Raw genomic sequence first — 16,513 nt, forward strand, 5'->3', positions numbered from 1 at the left:
CATTGAGTAGTTGTTTGAACTCTTGAATCGAGTTAAAGTGTGGTAAGGTAGCTGGGAGCTCAAAGGAGGAATTCAAAAGATCAGATAAGATTTGGTTAAGAATTGTATCATTAACCCACATAGCAGGAGGATGATCCAAGAGCTTTATGAGTGACCGAAGCTATTCTCGAGTGTCAACACTCAGTTCGAATGAAGGTCTTGATGTAGCAGGTCTTGGGAGTGTTGGCACTGGTATAGGGACTTCATCTTCTTGGATAACTTGATCTAGAACAGAGATCAGACTGGCCAATGTAGCACTTGTATGAGTGGTGGAAGCATCTAGTGTGTCAGACCTTTGCCCAGGAGAAGTTTGAAAATCAGCATGTTGGGCAGGACTAGGCGGTTTTGGAAGCGTTTCTAATACTCTGGATCGAGACGAGTCTGAATTTGTTATTTCAGTAATTTAAGAGGCGGAGTTAGAATCTGGAGCCACCTGGTTCTCTGCGGAAAGGACAGTCTGGTTGTTGGATGAAGTTGATTCAAGTATTTGAGTTTGTGTGGGAGAATGCTGTGGAGGATCTTTTGTTAGATCAACTACTTATTTTATATGAGAAGGTGGAAAGGCAGCATTGAGTGGTTGAGTTGATTCTGTGGCTTGGATCAAATCATAGGATGTAGAATGTCCTAGGTCAAGTTGTTGTTGCAGGAGCAGTTGATCAGGTGCAACAGAAGATGTAATTGAATGTGCAGCAGTGGTAGGCTGAATATGAAAGGTATACAATTATGAGTTAAAAGTTGTTTTAACTTAAGTAAGACATATATAGAGATGATTACATTACCAGGATATGTCTTGGTTTTCGGACTAATCGAGGGCCAGGATTTGAGTCAGCTGTATCCTCTAAAAAATTAAATGTTCATATAAAGATTTGGATTATCAAAAGAGGTTAGTTTAAAGTACATGGTAAGGTAGTAAGTGATAATGGTTACCTTTCTAAAAGTCTTGGTAGGAGTTTTTCGACTTTTTTGTGGAGGTTGTCGAGAAGAGGCTGTAGCATCAGTTTTTTGTTTTTTGTGATTTTTTGGGAGAACCCTTAGCAGCAGGGTCTATTCGAATGGTGGATTGTTGAATTACTTCAAAAGTACGATTGTACCTAGAGTAATAAGTAGTCCACCATTCGAGACAAGACTTAGTGATATAAGAGCTACAGTCATAAACAAGGTAATTGAAATGATCCTTGTGTTGGTGATTTGTGGTGATGAGGAAATCAAAGTCACGCTGAGAAGATAGAGTAATTTGGCAAAGTGGCTTGTTGTTCCAAGGAAAGGGGGCTAGAATTGCCTGTGAAAATCTTAGTTTCCTGGTTGTATAATGAGGGGCGTATAAGGTCACTTTGAGCTTTTCTTTTTTATGCTGGGGTAACCCAATATGGATTGCCTGAATAGCTAGCAGATTTGCCCAGTTCCGATTAGCTAGTTCACTCACCTCTGTATCATTAGGGAAAAGTAAGCGATCAAGTCACACAGGACCACGGTTTCGATGCAAGAAAGGAGCAAAATCGAGATCCTCATTGTCAAAATCTTTGCAAAAATGGAAGAGAGAAAAACAGCCTAGAATCGGTCTTCATCCGATTGTGTATTTGGGAAGTTGGGCTTGTAATCAGCCAATCAAAAACCTTCGATGTGCTGTTTATCAGTGCCACCACTTCTAGGCTTCGTCATAAATTTTTCGAAAATGGCATTGAGCCATAGTTGGAGAAGCCAAAGAAGGCCACCAGTACTGATCATACTGTTGTTTCGGAGACAATGAACGAAATGGCCAAGTTCTTCAAAAATATGCCCTAGAAGAAGTTTGGCCAAATTGAGAACTTCTTTTTCATGAAGCAGAGCAGCCAAAGGTAGAAAGAGCTTTGACATTTGAACACTTCGGGTACAAAATAGGATGGCGTTTAGCCAATAGAACAAAAAGACTATGTGTTCATCATTTGAAATGTCAGTGCCTTCTTCACCCATGTTGTTAGCAATGAAGTCGCTATAAGAACTAGATAAGGTAACATTGTATTAGTGCTCAGGCTGCATGTGGAGGACACAGTCTGGAGAGTTTATTGGGAGCCCTATAATAGCAGCTACATCCACTGTTCCAAAAGTAAGTCACAGCCCCAATCATCCAAGGGAGTATTGTAAGTGAGAAATGAGAGAGCCTTAGTAGTTCCTATATTGCTATAGACCCCCATTCAGAACTCTTTGTGGGGTTCAAGGCGTTGATACCAGGCTGAGAAATCGTTCCCTCGAGGGTTAGTCTTTAGATTATTCTTGAAATGTTTTTGATTGATGAATTGGGAAATATTGAAAGCCTAGTAAATCAACAAATCTTCCCCAAAAAGGGAGTTTTCTGTTGGCCTTTTCCAAGGATTCGATTGGTCCGAGGAAGCAATGAGTATTTTCATACTGTGAAGGGGATTAATATTATGGTATAATTAATCTACAATTGAGGATCATCAATTACTTCATCATTGACTTGATTCAATATGCGGAGGGCTGGTAGAGCTGGTGTTGCTTCTGCATGGCCTTTACCCTTGTCTTGGGTAGCAACATGAGAGGAGGAACTGGCCATTGTTGAATAGAGGAGAAGGAAACGAAAGATTGAAGATTTTGTAAGGAAGTTTTTGATGTAAGGAGGATTCAAAGGGCAATGAGTTCCGAAAGATTTGAACAAGGTGAGGATGATGAATTTAAAGTGTTACTGTAGCTGTTACTGCGAAAGGGATGCAAATAGAGGTAACTTCGTGAGGAAGATGAAGTGGTGGCGAGAGAAAGCGCAAGTCTCGGGAGACGTGTCGAGTGGGTCAGTATTAATGGGCAGTTTAAATGGCAATTATTACTGATTTATGAATTTGAAAATTAAATTTGGATTAAGTGGTTCAGCTTCTGATAGTGTTATCGAAAGTAAACACATTAATCCAAGGGGGCAATTTATTGATCGGAAAATATTTTCGATAAAGGTAAGTTGGTTCAGAGGAAGGCAGAGACATTTTATCGAGAAGATGCGTGCGTAAGCGTGTGTTCAACGCGGATTGGACTTTGATTGATCCATTAATCGAATAGGATATTCGAATAAGTGAATCGAACAGTTATGGTAGTGGAACAGTTAAAGGCCTCCATCACGCGAGAAAATCATGGGAAACGTTTAGGCGGGAACGGTTACCAAGGAAAACACATTCAAAGCTGTAATTTTGAAATTAATTGTAATTAATTGGAAGTTACCTAAAGTAGATTATAAGTATTAGGAAGTCTTAGCGAATAAAGGTTGGAACTTTTACTCAGAAAACACTCAAGCACACTCACATCCCAGGGAATTCCTGAGTCTGCAATTGAGTAATTTTTTTGTAGGGTTCCTTCTATCTTTTCATTCTTTCAATTTATCTTTCTGTAAACTTTACATTTCAAGTAAATTTATTTTCCAAGTATTCTTTATCTTCATCGTCTAATTTACATTTTTGTATTGTTAATTTTCAAGTTGAAGTCCTTTGATTCAATCAAAGGTGTTTTATTGCTTTCTTTTAAATTCAATGCAAACCCATTTTCATTTTTTCTATTTCTCTTTCCAAAAACTTTATTTCTCTTATTTTTTTTTAATTCATAAAGTTTAATTTATTCTTATTTATAAACCCACTCTAATCGAAAACACTTTGATGCACTTCTAGAAAACTGGTACCTGCAAAGAGGAGTAGGTTTTGCTCCTAGACCACTAGATATCAAACCACCATCGATTTGCTAAAAATTGACAAAACAAATTGGCACGCCCGGTGGGTCAGTTTTTAAATCGAAGTGTGTCAAACAAGTATTTTGTGGAGTTATCCAGTGTATGCGATTACAAAGTAGAAAGATCATTCACATGGCTGATGAAATGTCAAATGTGAATGGTGTTTCATCCACCAATGATAGTATACCAGTGTCTATGTAGCAAGCGGATGTGAATTCACGTTTGAAAGCCGCAATCGGGACTGAAAGTATAGCAGTCATGACTATCCAAACTGGAAACATGGGACGTAATATTCGTCCACGTGGCACCTTGCCACCGTATCAGCCTCCACTAACCGCTGGTTGGCCTCTGTATGGTCTTCCTCCTGGTTATACCCCTCCAATAAGTGGTTTTGTTCTGTCTATTCATTTTGGGAATACAAGTGGAGTGAATAACACTCAAAACCCACAACAACATTCTGAGTATTCTCGTGATTATAATGTGGGCTCTACTTCGAATGATGCTAATTCAATGGTAGTATATCGACAACAAGTGGAGGAAAATCATCATGACTTAGTCAATTTATTGACTTAACAAATGACCATAATTCTGAACCCTATGATGGCTGATCACAAATCGAAATTCAAACGTCTTGCTAGACAAGTCGAACGGATTGCTCGAATTGTGGATTATGATGAGGGTGAAGGGCATAATGTCAGAGGAAACAATGAAGGATTTGGAAATGAATTTCAAAATGAAAATAATGTTTTTAATGGAGGGAATCCTTATGTTATTCCTCGTGGGCAAAATGCAGAGGAAGTTCTGGCTCGATTACGGGCTAATCGTGGTGGAGAACGTTATCAAGTTACCAGAATTGTGGAGGAGGTGTTGAATCGAGTTGGATTGAATGTCAGTTTTATGAACCAACCACACTTTGTGTCTGCTTTCCTCCAAGTGGTTCAAATGGCTGAAGTGCCAAGAGGGGTAAAAAATCCAAAAATAGTCACAAAGTTTGCTGGTGAAGTTGGAGAATCGACTACTGAACATGTTGCTTGATATTTGGTTGAGATTGCGAACTTAGCTAATGATGACACTTTGAAAATGAAGTTCTTTCCTTCTTCGTTAACGAAGAATGCATTTACTTGGTTTTTGAATCTCAAACCAAATTCGATAACAACATGGAATCAGTTGGAATCTGCTTTTCATGCTCAGTTCTTTCAAGGAGAAATGAATGTGGCAGTTACTGATCTAATGGCAGTTACTGATCTAAAAAGTAAGTAATAATATTGACAAAAATTGAAAAATATATTATTTCTAATACTTTTTACTTAAATAAAAATTTTCAAATCCCATAAAGTAGAATCTTTTTCTTCTTGTGACCGTCCTTCTTGATTCATTTGGTATTAATTCTCTCTGTTTCAACTGCTACAATTGAGAGATTTTTTTCAGCTATGAATATTGTGAAGAATAACTCAAAAATAAAATGAAAGATGAATATCTTGCTAATTTCTTTTAATTATATTGAAAATAAAATTGTTGAAAAATTTAACACAGATTCTATTATCGATGAATTTTATGATACAAAGAATCGACCACTTCGTTAGTAAAAAGTACACACATATTTTTTGTACTTTAAAATATATTCTCTATCGGTATATTTTTGTAATACATCTTATATTATATCATTTTTTGCATAATCTTTTAATATTATATATGTTATTGGCCCCATGAGAATATTTCTAGATCCATCCCTACATAAAATTATATAAAAAAATTTAAATAAAAAATTAAATAACATGTATATAGTAATTATTATTATTATAAATATTTTACAAAGTTATAATTAAAATCAAACGCTCAGGATTTTTAACATTAAAATATTAAAAATAATTAGTATTTGTCTTAATTAATTTGAGTTTGTTGAGTGATCATCTCACTCGTCTGCTTAAACAACTATTAGGAGTTAGAATCGAGTTCTATGCTAATATGTGGCAGACTGACAAGCAAAGACTATCTGGAACAGCCTGCTACGAATTTCGGACCATGGTCAGGGGAAAGATTGTTCATACCACCCCTGACAAGATCAGAGAGATATTAAAGCTACCTCAGCTAAAGGATGATCCAGGCTCCTTCAACAGGAGGATGATGAGAGTAGACATTGGCCTGGATAAGATTCTAGAGGACATCTGTATCCCTGGAGCCAGGTGGACCACCAACACAAAGGGCGTCCCAAATCAACTCAAGAGGGAGGATCTCAAACCAGTTGCCAGAGGATGGCTGGACTTCATTAGGCGTTCTCTGTTGCCCACCAGCAACCGTTCTGAAGTCACAGTTAAAAGAGCAGTGATGATTCATTGCATCATGATGGGAAAGGAAGTGGAGGTTCATCAGCTGATTTCAACAGAGCTCTATAAGATTGCTAACAAAAATCCAAAAAAGGCCAGGTTAGCTTATCCAAGCGTGATTTCTCTGCTCTGCAAGGACGCTGGAGTCAAGATGGGAATAACTGAATATATCCTAACAAATAAAAAATTAAATAACATGTATATAGTAATTATTATTATTATAAATATTTTACAAAGTTATAATTAAAATCAAACGCTCAGGATTTTTAACATTAAAATATTAAAAATAATTAGTATTTGTCTTAATTAATTTGAGTTTGTTGAGTGATCATCTCACTCGTCTGCTTAAACAACTATTAGGAGTTAGAATCTCGTCTTGTGTGTAGCAATCCATTGGTTGGTGATAAACTCTTAATAAATGGAGTATCAATATGTAGCTATATATACCTTTCAGGAGTACCCAAATACACAGGTACCCGACTCGTCCATACCTGGTTGGGGAGGGTAATAACTTGACCTGAGTTGGGGCAGATTTTGCTCAGGATAGGGCATAGTTAGATTTAGGGTGTACACACTCCAGATATATACATATAAACACTTTTAGGAATTAGGATTTACCTCACATCACAGATTCAGTGATTCACAGCTTCAATCCATACTCTATAGCCATGCAAGAAAAACTCAGTCATCCTCACCCAAAGTCTTCTTCTTCTCGACTTCTTCACAAAAAATCTCACAGCTCTCATCTTCCTTCACAGCTCATGTTAGCATCGCTACTTATCCCGTTATCGTCGCTGTTGATCCTGTCGCCACTTTTCTCTTACCGAGTCCCTTTTTTTCTAGGTAAATTTCTCTCTCTCTCTCTCTCTCTCTCTCTCTCTCTCTCATTATGAGTCTGTTAAGTTCTTATCTTCCTCTTCTACAGACTCATTACTTAGTCACCGTCGTTATGAGCCCAGGCATTGCCGTTGCCGTTTCATCTGAGTCTGTCACCGAATAAAATAGAATTTTTATTCAAGTTGGACCAGTTGAAAATAGGCATGTATGAGATCATTTTTGCATGTAATTTCTGAGTTTTCTCATCCAAATTTGATCTATATGGTTGTGTATTTTAGTATGGCGATCATCGTGGTTTCGTTGCGACACTAATGTGATAAAAGCTGTGGTAATTTCATAACTAATATATGAGACATACCAGATTATTAAAGTAATCAAAGAAATAATATTCAGATGTACGCATAAAATTTATAAGATGTGATTATCTCAGAAAATATATACGTATAGCTAACATATACGTATAGCTCAAGTGGAAGATTGTTAGGAAATTATTATTTCTTAATATATTTATGAGAAATACATATATTAATTATAATCATAAATTAAGTAATTTCACATTAAATGACTTATATAAAAGTGATCTCATTTATCGTCATAAATGTTGAAATAAATAAGTCATTATTACTTTTGATTTAGATAAATGAGATTAAAACCATAGATACTATTTTATGAGTTTTAGCATTTAATAAGTGTCACACTCAAATATAAAAAATAACTTCAAGATTTTGGTCTCCAACACATCAAACTTGCCTCCGTAGCTCTTTTTCCACAGTGGAGTTGTGATTCAACCCTATTAGGGATACAGAAGATTTTGGTTGACGAAAATCAAAGAACTACAAGAGTCAAGCTCTCGAATAAAGGGACGTTTTTGCGCTCTCAGTTATATTCTTAATGATTTATGATGAGCGGATATTTTATACGCTTTTTGGGGATAATTTCATATAGTTTAGAGTATGTTTTAGTTAGTTTTTAGTCTATTTCTAGTAGTTTTTAGGAAAAATTCATATTTCTGGACTTTACTATGAGTTGTGTGTTTTTCTGTAATTTCAGGTATTTTTCTGGCTGAAATTGAAGGAGCTGAGCAAAAATCTGATTCAGGCTGAAAAAGGACTGCTAATGCTGTTGGATTCTGACCTCCCTGCACTCAAATTGAATTTTCTGGAGCTACAGAACTCGAAATGGCATGCTTCCAATTGCATTGGAAATTAGACATCCAGGGCTTTCCAGCAATATATAATAGTCCATACTTTGCACGAGGATAGACGTATTTAAATAACTTTTAGAGACTTATTTTGGATCTGATGACATTTCATATCTAAACTTTGTATTTTCTGACGGCATGAGTCTCTAAACCCCATTGTTGGGGGTGAGGAGCTCTGCTGTGTCTCGATGAATTAATGCAAGTATTTCTGTTTTCCATTCAAACACGCTTGTGCCTATCTAAGATGTTCATTCGCGCTTAACTGTGATGATGGTGATGAGCTGTGACACTCATCACCTTCCTCAAATCATGAACGTGTGCCTGACAACCACCTCCGTTCTATATACGATTGAATGAGTATCTCTTAGATTCCTTAATCAGAATCTCCGTGGTATAAGCTAGAACTGATGGCGGCATTCATGAGAATCCGGAAAGTCTAAACCTTGTCTGTGGTATTCCGAGTAGGATTCAAGGATTGAATGACTGTGACGAGCTTCAAACTCCTGAAGGCTGGGCGTTAGTGACAGACGCAAAAGGATAGTAAATCCTATTCCAAAACTGATAAACATAATTTACTTCCTGACTAAGATTTACAAGATAACCATAGATTGCTTCAAACCAACAATCTCCGTGGGATTCGACCCTTACTCACGTAAGGTATTACTTGGACGACCCAGTGCACTTGCTGGTTAGTGGTACGCGTTGTGAAAAGTGTGATTCACAATTCGTGCACCAAGTTTTTGGCGCCGTTGCCGGGGATTGTTCGTGTTTGAACAACTGACGGATTATTTTGTTGCTTAGATTACGAAAAAAAAAAATTTCTCTTTTTTTGGTTTAGAGTCTTTTATTAGTTATCCCTTGTTAAAACACTTTAAATTTATAGCTCAGTTAATTAGAACGTGGTGTTTATGTTCATGATAATTGGCTATCATATTTTTAAAAAAAAAAAACCTTTTTCAAAAATAATTTTTCTATTAAATCCTGTGCCAAACTTTAAGTTTGGTGTTTTCAAAAATAATAATCTTTCTTAAAATTTTTGAAGGTCCCATAACTCATTTGGCTAGAGCGTTAATCTGTGTTCTTGGTAATTGGGTTAGAGTCTTTTATATTCTTTTTAAAACCTTCTTTTTCATAAATAATATTTTCTCTCTTAAATTTTGTGCCAAACTTAAAGTTTGATGTTTTCTTGTTGATTTCCCTTTGGTTTTTGAAAATTTTGGTTTGGTTTTCTAAAAATTTTAAGTTTGGTGTTCTGTCTTCATGTTCTTGTGTTCTTGTGAGTCTTCAAAGTGTTCTTGAGTTTTCCTTGTGTCTTGATCTTAAAATTTTTAAGTTTGGTGTTCCTTGGTGTTTTCCCTCCAAATTTTTCGAAAACAAGGAGCATTAGATCTAAAAATTTTAAATCTTGTGCTATCTTATTGTTTTTCTCTCTCCTCACTAAATTCAAAAATATCTTTTCAAAATATCTCTTCTAACTTCCTAACTTCTTATCTTTTCAAAATTTGTTTCAACTAACTAACTAACTTTTTGTTTGTTTCTTAACTTTTTCAAAACTACCTAACTAACTCTCCCTCTCTCTAATTTTCGAAAATATCTTCCCTCTTTTTCAAAAATTTCTGTTTTTTTTTTTAACTAATTATTTTTAATTTTTTTACGAAAAAAAATTTTTTTATTATTTCAAAATTCAAATTCTTTTTATTTATTTTATTTAAGTATTTACTTCTTATAAAATAAAATAAATAAAAAGATAAATCAGTCCAAGTTATATCCATATATCCATCATGGACATAAGTGGAGATGGACAGTCCAGGAGAACTCTGGAGTCATACTCTAACCCCTCTACTGCTTCATATATAATTAGTTTACCATAATCACTACAAGAAACGCCGTTAAAATCGACGGCCAAATCGACGGCTACGCCGTCGATAATATTAAAATTCGATGGCAAAATACACGGCGGAGTTGGTCGCTATTAAGCTTGCCAATTTTTCAAAATGCTAATAAAATCGATGGCTTGCCTGGCCGTCGATAATAATTTAATAAAATCGATAGCTCTTCTGTCTATAATATGAGTTTGAGAATTTTATATTCTTACTAAAATCGACAACATCGCCGTCGATATTATTATATAAAATCGACGTCATCTCTATCGATATTTGATCTGATAAAATCGACAATATTTTTGTCTAAAATATGCTTACTAAAATCGACAACTTTGCCGTCGATATTGGATCCAATAAAATCGACACAGTTGCCATCGATTTTAATATTCATATACCGACAAATTCTATATCTATATTTGGGTTCGCTTTTCTATTTTAAAATTAAAAAGCAACAACTATTCCGTCGATTTTAATAGATATATTTTAATTATTTTTTCTATTTGAAAAATAGTAAATAATTAATGCAAATAAATATAAAAATAAAATTTATACTAAATATTAGATAATGAGTTTACAAACTTATCAAAATAATAAATAATCCTCTAACATAAAGACTCAAGACAAGATAAATAACTAAACTTAGACTTATATTCGTTTAAATTGCAATCCACTAATAATACAAAATATTCCAAGTAAAGTATTTAAATAACCTACTCATACTCATCTAAATACTCGTCTAAATATATGAACAAAATTGCTGTTCATTCTAAAAAAACCGATCCATGACAAATATAGGGCAAACAGAGTAACAAAACTAACACCCTAGGAATTTAGTAACTCAAATTTCTGCATCGACAACAATTTAGGATGAAGCATAGCAATTTAGGATGAAGCACTACTATGAAGGCCTTGAGACTTCTTGCTTGTTGCCAACTGGGACTCTGGCTACAAGAACAACAATAAATGAACATTTGATGCAACATGAAAATCAAATCGAAATTTTTAAAACATGGTAAAATCAATACCTCTTTCTTAACAGGCTCTTCCTTCTCGGATAAGATCAACTCTATGTGGCAGGGAGATGACATGTAGGCTGACAACAAAAGTCATAACCAATATTATGAAGAGTGCAATGGCAACACTCGTTAGAATTAACCACTCTAATTTTCATATACTTATCTTTTGTAATCATATTAAACATCAATATAATAAAAGAAGATTAAAGCTCCGCGAGAAATAAATTAAGGAACCAAAGATAAAATAGATGTATAAAACACGGGAATCACCCTAGTTAGAGTACTAGGATTATAACTTACGATTGATTCTTCTATGAGCACGGTAGGTGCGGCGTCTTTGTTTCTATGCTTGGTTGACTTGGATGTGGGAAATGTAAAGAGCATCCACATCGAAACCTTTCACCTGAACAAACGAAAACAAGTTCAAACAGAAGCAAGCCATGGAAAATCAAACACGGCCATGCAATGCAGCATACACACCTCAGCATTGCGCTCAGCATTCTTGAGCAAATCAAGGATGAATTTAGCTGATTTTACAGGCCAGCATCCTTGTCCATTGGAATGTCTGTTCTTTGCCTGGGCAGTCCTTCCAACACCACCATAGAAGCGTCGGAATGGAATGACCTATTTATGGGCCAAAACGTCCTCCAAATACCTCTTTGCCTTAACAAGCAAGAACTTCTTGATAGTAAAGGCAGTCTCTCTAGAGTTCTATAAAAGAAAGCTTCTTAATCCCCGCTCAATAATAGAAAATAATTGAATGAATAATATAAGTCATCTTTTTTATTCACATAATATGGAATTCGCTACATCAAACTTTCATCAACAAAAGAGACAAATAAATTAACCCATTATTGATAGCAATGTATAAAATGATTTATAAGGGACCACCGGATAGAAGCATCAATTGATAAATCAGATTTGTAACTAAACCAGAAATTATCAGCCATTGGGCTTTGCAAGTTGGAAATTTGGAGGAGATCAGCAGACAGAGGAAAAGCAAGCGAAGGAAGGGAAGAGGTTGACCAGTTAATGTACGGATAAATATTTTTTATTTAAAACAATTCGTACAAGATAAATGATAAACCCCATTTTTAGGGTTTATCTTGTGCTTAATTGAGTGGATTTTATCCACTATTCTCACACTTATTCATAGAATTCGCATGTTTTACATTTTCCTTCCTAATTTAGTGCTATGATTGAAAACATGCTTCTTTGGCCTTAAATTTGCTATGTTTAATCCTCTCTTATTACCATTCGATGCCGTGATATGTTTGTTAAGTGCTTTCAGGGTTTATAGGGCAGGAATGACTTAGAGGATGGAAAGGAAGCATGCAAAAGTGGAAGGAATACAAGAAATTGAAGGAATTGCTAAGCTGTCAAGCCTGAGCTTTTCGTACTAAATCGATCATAACTTGAGCTACAGAGGTTCGAATGAGGTGGTTCTAGTTGCATTGGAAAGCTAACATCTGGGGCTTCAAAATGATATTCAATTTGCTATAGTTGCCATGCAGTTAGGTGATGCGCACGCATGGATCACGCGTACGCGTGACCTTGCGAAAGTTCAGCGATGCGTACGCGTGGGCGACGCGTACGCGTGACAGAGCCACATGCTGCACGTATCAGAAAACACTGGGGGCAATTTCTGGGCTCTTTTTGGCTAGTTCCAAGCCCAAAAACACAGAATAGAGGGTGCAGAGTGGGAGAATCATTCATACAACAATTCATTCACATAATTTTAGGTTTTAGATGTAGTTTTTTAGAGAGAGAGACTCTCTCCTCTTTCTAGGTTTTAGGGTTCCTTTTAGTTCTTCTCAATTTTTGAATTCTCTCTTAAGTTTAACTTAGTTTCTCTTCTACTTTTATTTGTCTTAGCATTCTAGTTTATTTATTTCCCTTGTTAATTACTTTATGTTGCCAATTTAGTTTATGAATTCTTATGTTAGGTTTGATTTCCCTTTTAATGCAATTTGAGGTATTTCATGTTTATTGCTTCTTCCTTTATTTGTTGTTGTTGATTCCTTGCAATTGTTGGTTTAGATTTTATTATCTCTTATTATTTTTCTATGTTTCTATTTTGCGCCTTCCAAGTGTTTGATAAAATACTTGGTTGGATTTTAAATTAGTTTTTTATATTCTTAGCTTTGATTGATTAATTGGAGACTCTTGAATTATCAAAGGTCTTTTATTGATTGGTGATTGAGACTTGCTAGTAGGTTTAAGCTTCACTAAATCTAGTATTTGATTAGTACTTGTGAACTTAAGTCAACTTTACTCACTTGATCCTTCATTGTTAGAGGTTAACTAAGTGAAAGCAAAAGGTAATTACCATCATAATTGACAATGATAATGAGGATAGGAATTCCAATTTTCAATCCTTGTTAGGATTTTTCTTAGCTATTATTTTATATCCTAGTTATTTATATTACTTATCTCTTATTACAAAACCTAAAAAGATACAATCTCATAACCAATAATAACACACTTCCCTACAATTCCTTGAGAGACGACCCGAGGTTTAATACTTCGGTTAATTTTATTGGGTTTGCTTAAGTGGCAAACAAATTAAATTTGATTGAGGTTTGATTGTCGGTTTAGATCTATACTTGCAACGCGATTACTTTTGTGAAACTCTTTATCAACGATTTCCCCCATCAATAAACTCATAAAATACATATAGTCCTTCTAACAGAAAGAAGCAGTGGAGCATATTTTATGTCTTTCAACCAAGAAAAGACACCAAAAACAGAATATTGATATTAAAAGGACAGTTGACTCAACCTCGTAAGTTGCATGCATCATGATATCATGCATATCTTGAGCTACTAAACACGTTTTGAGGTTATTTTACAGACCAGTAAACAAACTTGTGACAAATTGAGATTATTATAAATTTCACACTACAGGTAATCCAGGTTATGTTTGCATCTATAATCACTGATTGCTGAGATTAGTATAGTCAATTGTAATCACAAACCAACGGTCAATATCAATTTACACTTATGTTCTTAGCAACTTTTTCCATCTTGCATATGCCAGTATAAGCAGAAAAATGAAGAAGCAACCAAAACAAGTGCTCTAAACAAAGGGCCAAAATATTCCATTTACTTGAAATAGTGAACAAGGAATGTTCATACCAAATGAACCGGCAATCAAAGTTTCAATAGCAATCGCAAATGATGCAATTGTCAATGTCAACTGCAGCTGAATAAGTTTCTTTTTGTGATTATCAAGTTGGATGTTGACATAGTCTTCTGTATCATCAATATACTCCCTAACTTGCAAATTAGGACTTTATCACTTCACAAGAATGATATCATGAAAAACATTTTCCAGAATTCAATATGCTTCACTCGACATCTTGGATGAAGAGATATGATTTAATAGAATTTGGTAATAGGTACACTTACAGACAATATCTTGTTACGAGTTCCATCCAACTGCATAAAATATGCTTCAAGCAACATTTCCAGATCCTCCATGTCATTATCATCCCCTAAGTTACTAGTTACCAAACTTCCACTTCTGGTAGAACCAAGTCGACGAGTATTAAAAAGGTTGTTCAAGGTTGTGGCCCCCACATGAGCATCAAGTTTCTGATTCTGCAACCACTTCCTTGTCAAATATAGTTGTGCCATGTCTTCGTTGTCATCTAACAGATGTTCAATTTCATCCCGTACCTGTAAAATTGGGCCATAAAATTCCTAAGAATGATATAGGTATACGACTTGGTTCATGGAAATCATCATCAGATAAAACTACTACCTATCATGGAGAGTTATAGGTTCAGGCAACATTGGAAATGTGAAAATAGGCATAGAGACAACTCTAATAACAAATGAAGAAGGAAAAAGAAACAAAGGGAGAACAACAGGAGCAATAAATGGGAGAAGATTATGGTAATCATGCATTGTACCTTCTGCACCCGTGCCAGAAAATGCATAAAATTGCTCTTCAAACTTCGCACATGTTCAAGATTTTTGGTACTAACATTTCTAGCCAAATCATCTAATACAGGGTAAGCACCTCTCTCAAGGTCTACCACACTTGAGTCCAGAGAGGATACCTAGTAAATGAAAATATCAATCAAATGCAGAACAATTATCTCAGTCATATTCAACCTTGCATTGAAACAAATTAGTACTACCTAGCAACAGCAATGACAATGGCACCACACACTTTTCTAATTTGAACAGCTGCAAGCCCTACACCTCCTGCTGCACCCAAAACCATCAACACCTACAATTTCATCAACTTTTCAACCACTCCAAAGAGATATAAACATAACCAACGAATAAATAAATAAAAATTAACTACGTATGACATACCTGACTAAGGTTAAATTAGCTCTATGCACAAGTGCTACATGAAAAGTGCCAAATGTCACAGCAAGTGCTCCAGCAGCAACAAGATCACAACCTTCTGGCACACGGATCTAATTGGAAAAAAATAGAACAGGAGAAGCGAATTAGCATGAAGCAGAAGCTGAAAACAAGAGAAAATCGAGGGGGGAAAGGGGAATTTAGGGTTTGGGGGATACCTGAAGAGCAGAGGGGTCATCGGCATGGAGAGGATCAAGGGGAATTTAGGAATTTCCAAATGAAATTGAAGGGGATACATGAGGAGCGACCGTGGCAGCGTGAGCAAACGGAGTGACGGCGGTGTAATCGTGATGCCGGCAGTGGAGAATGAAGGTTGGTGTTTCTGATACGCTCGAATGCAGAAATGGATAAAATTTTGTTTCTGAACTTGGAGCGGGAAGTGGGCGCAAGGGAGGTGTATTTAGCAATAAAAATCGATGGTAAGTTTGTCAATTTTAATTTGAAAAAAAGCAACGCCTTTAGCGTCTATTTTATACATTAAATCCACACCATTTATTTGATTTTAGAAAGTAATCTGGACCATTCAAATTTATTGACGGAAAGGTTGTCAAGATTTTAAACATTAAAATAGACACCATGTTCGTCGATTTTAAAATAAAAGTATTTTCAACCTCCGATTCGTCGATAATATGACGATAGTTAAAAGGAGATTTAATGTATCATTAAAAAATCGACGATCAAGCTGTCGATTTTATTATTTTATTTTTAATTATTTTTTTTAAAATATCGACATAATTAAATTAAATTATTATATACAATTTTTATTTTTTTACCTTATTATAATTTAGTTTAACATTAATGATAAAAAACTAATTTTAAATAGCCCTATTTGTATTTTACAACATAATTAAAGCATAATTCACTATTTTTTATTTTATGATTAATCAACATTTTTTAAATTTTTTTGTTAAGTCTTCTGTATTTTATGATTGATAAATTTTCTCTACAAAACACAAATTTGTGATGAATTATTACAATCATAATTAATAAAAAAATCAAGAAAAATTATAAAAAATTATCCGTTTGTCAATTGTGCTAGAAATTCTAAAAATTTGTATATTGTTATATAATCAATTTTGTTACTCACTTCAACTTCATTATCCCTTAGTATCAAAAAAGTATATAATGTCA

General features: G+C 34.9%; 1 protein-coding gene, 1 long non-coding RNA gene and 1 pseudogene across 2 annotated transcripts; all 3 read right to left on the bottom strand.

The window, feature by feature from the left end:
* LOC107637871 lies at positions 10,726-13,291 on the bottom strand (annotated as a pseudogene).
* Positions 13,740-14,878, bottom strand: LOC107637870 (magnesium transporter MRS2-4-like). The gene is made up of 2 exons (XM_021120191.1): positions 14,411-14,878; positions 13,740-14,279 (listed from the first exon to the last, which is right to left on the bottom strand). Exons 1-2 carry the CDS (start codon positions 14,636-14,638, stop codon positions 14,079-14,081), a joined length of 429 nt encoding a protein of 142 aa, XP_020975850.1. The 5' UTR covers positions 14,639-14,878; the 3' UTR covers positions 13,740-14,078.
* LOC110270703 lies at positions 15,140-15,701 on the bottom strand. Its single transcript, XR_002360346.1, has 3 exons — positions 15,541-15,701; positions 15,329-15,435; positions 15,140-15,239 (listed from the first exon to the last, which is right to left on the bottom strand). It is a non-coding gene; the product is annotated as an uncharacterized LOC110270703 (long non-coding RNA).

This window comes from Arachis ipaensis, chromosome B04, assembly GCF_000816755.2.
Source record: "Arachis ipaensis cultivar K30076 chromosome B04, Araip1.1, whole genome shotgun sequence".
NCBI lineage: Eukaryota > Viridiplantae > Streptophyta > Magnoliopsida > Fabales > Fabaceae > Arachis > Arachis ipaensis.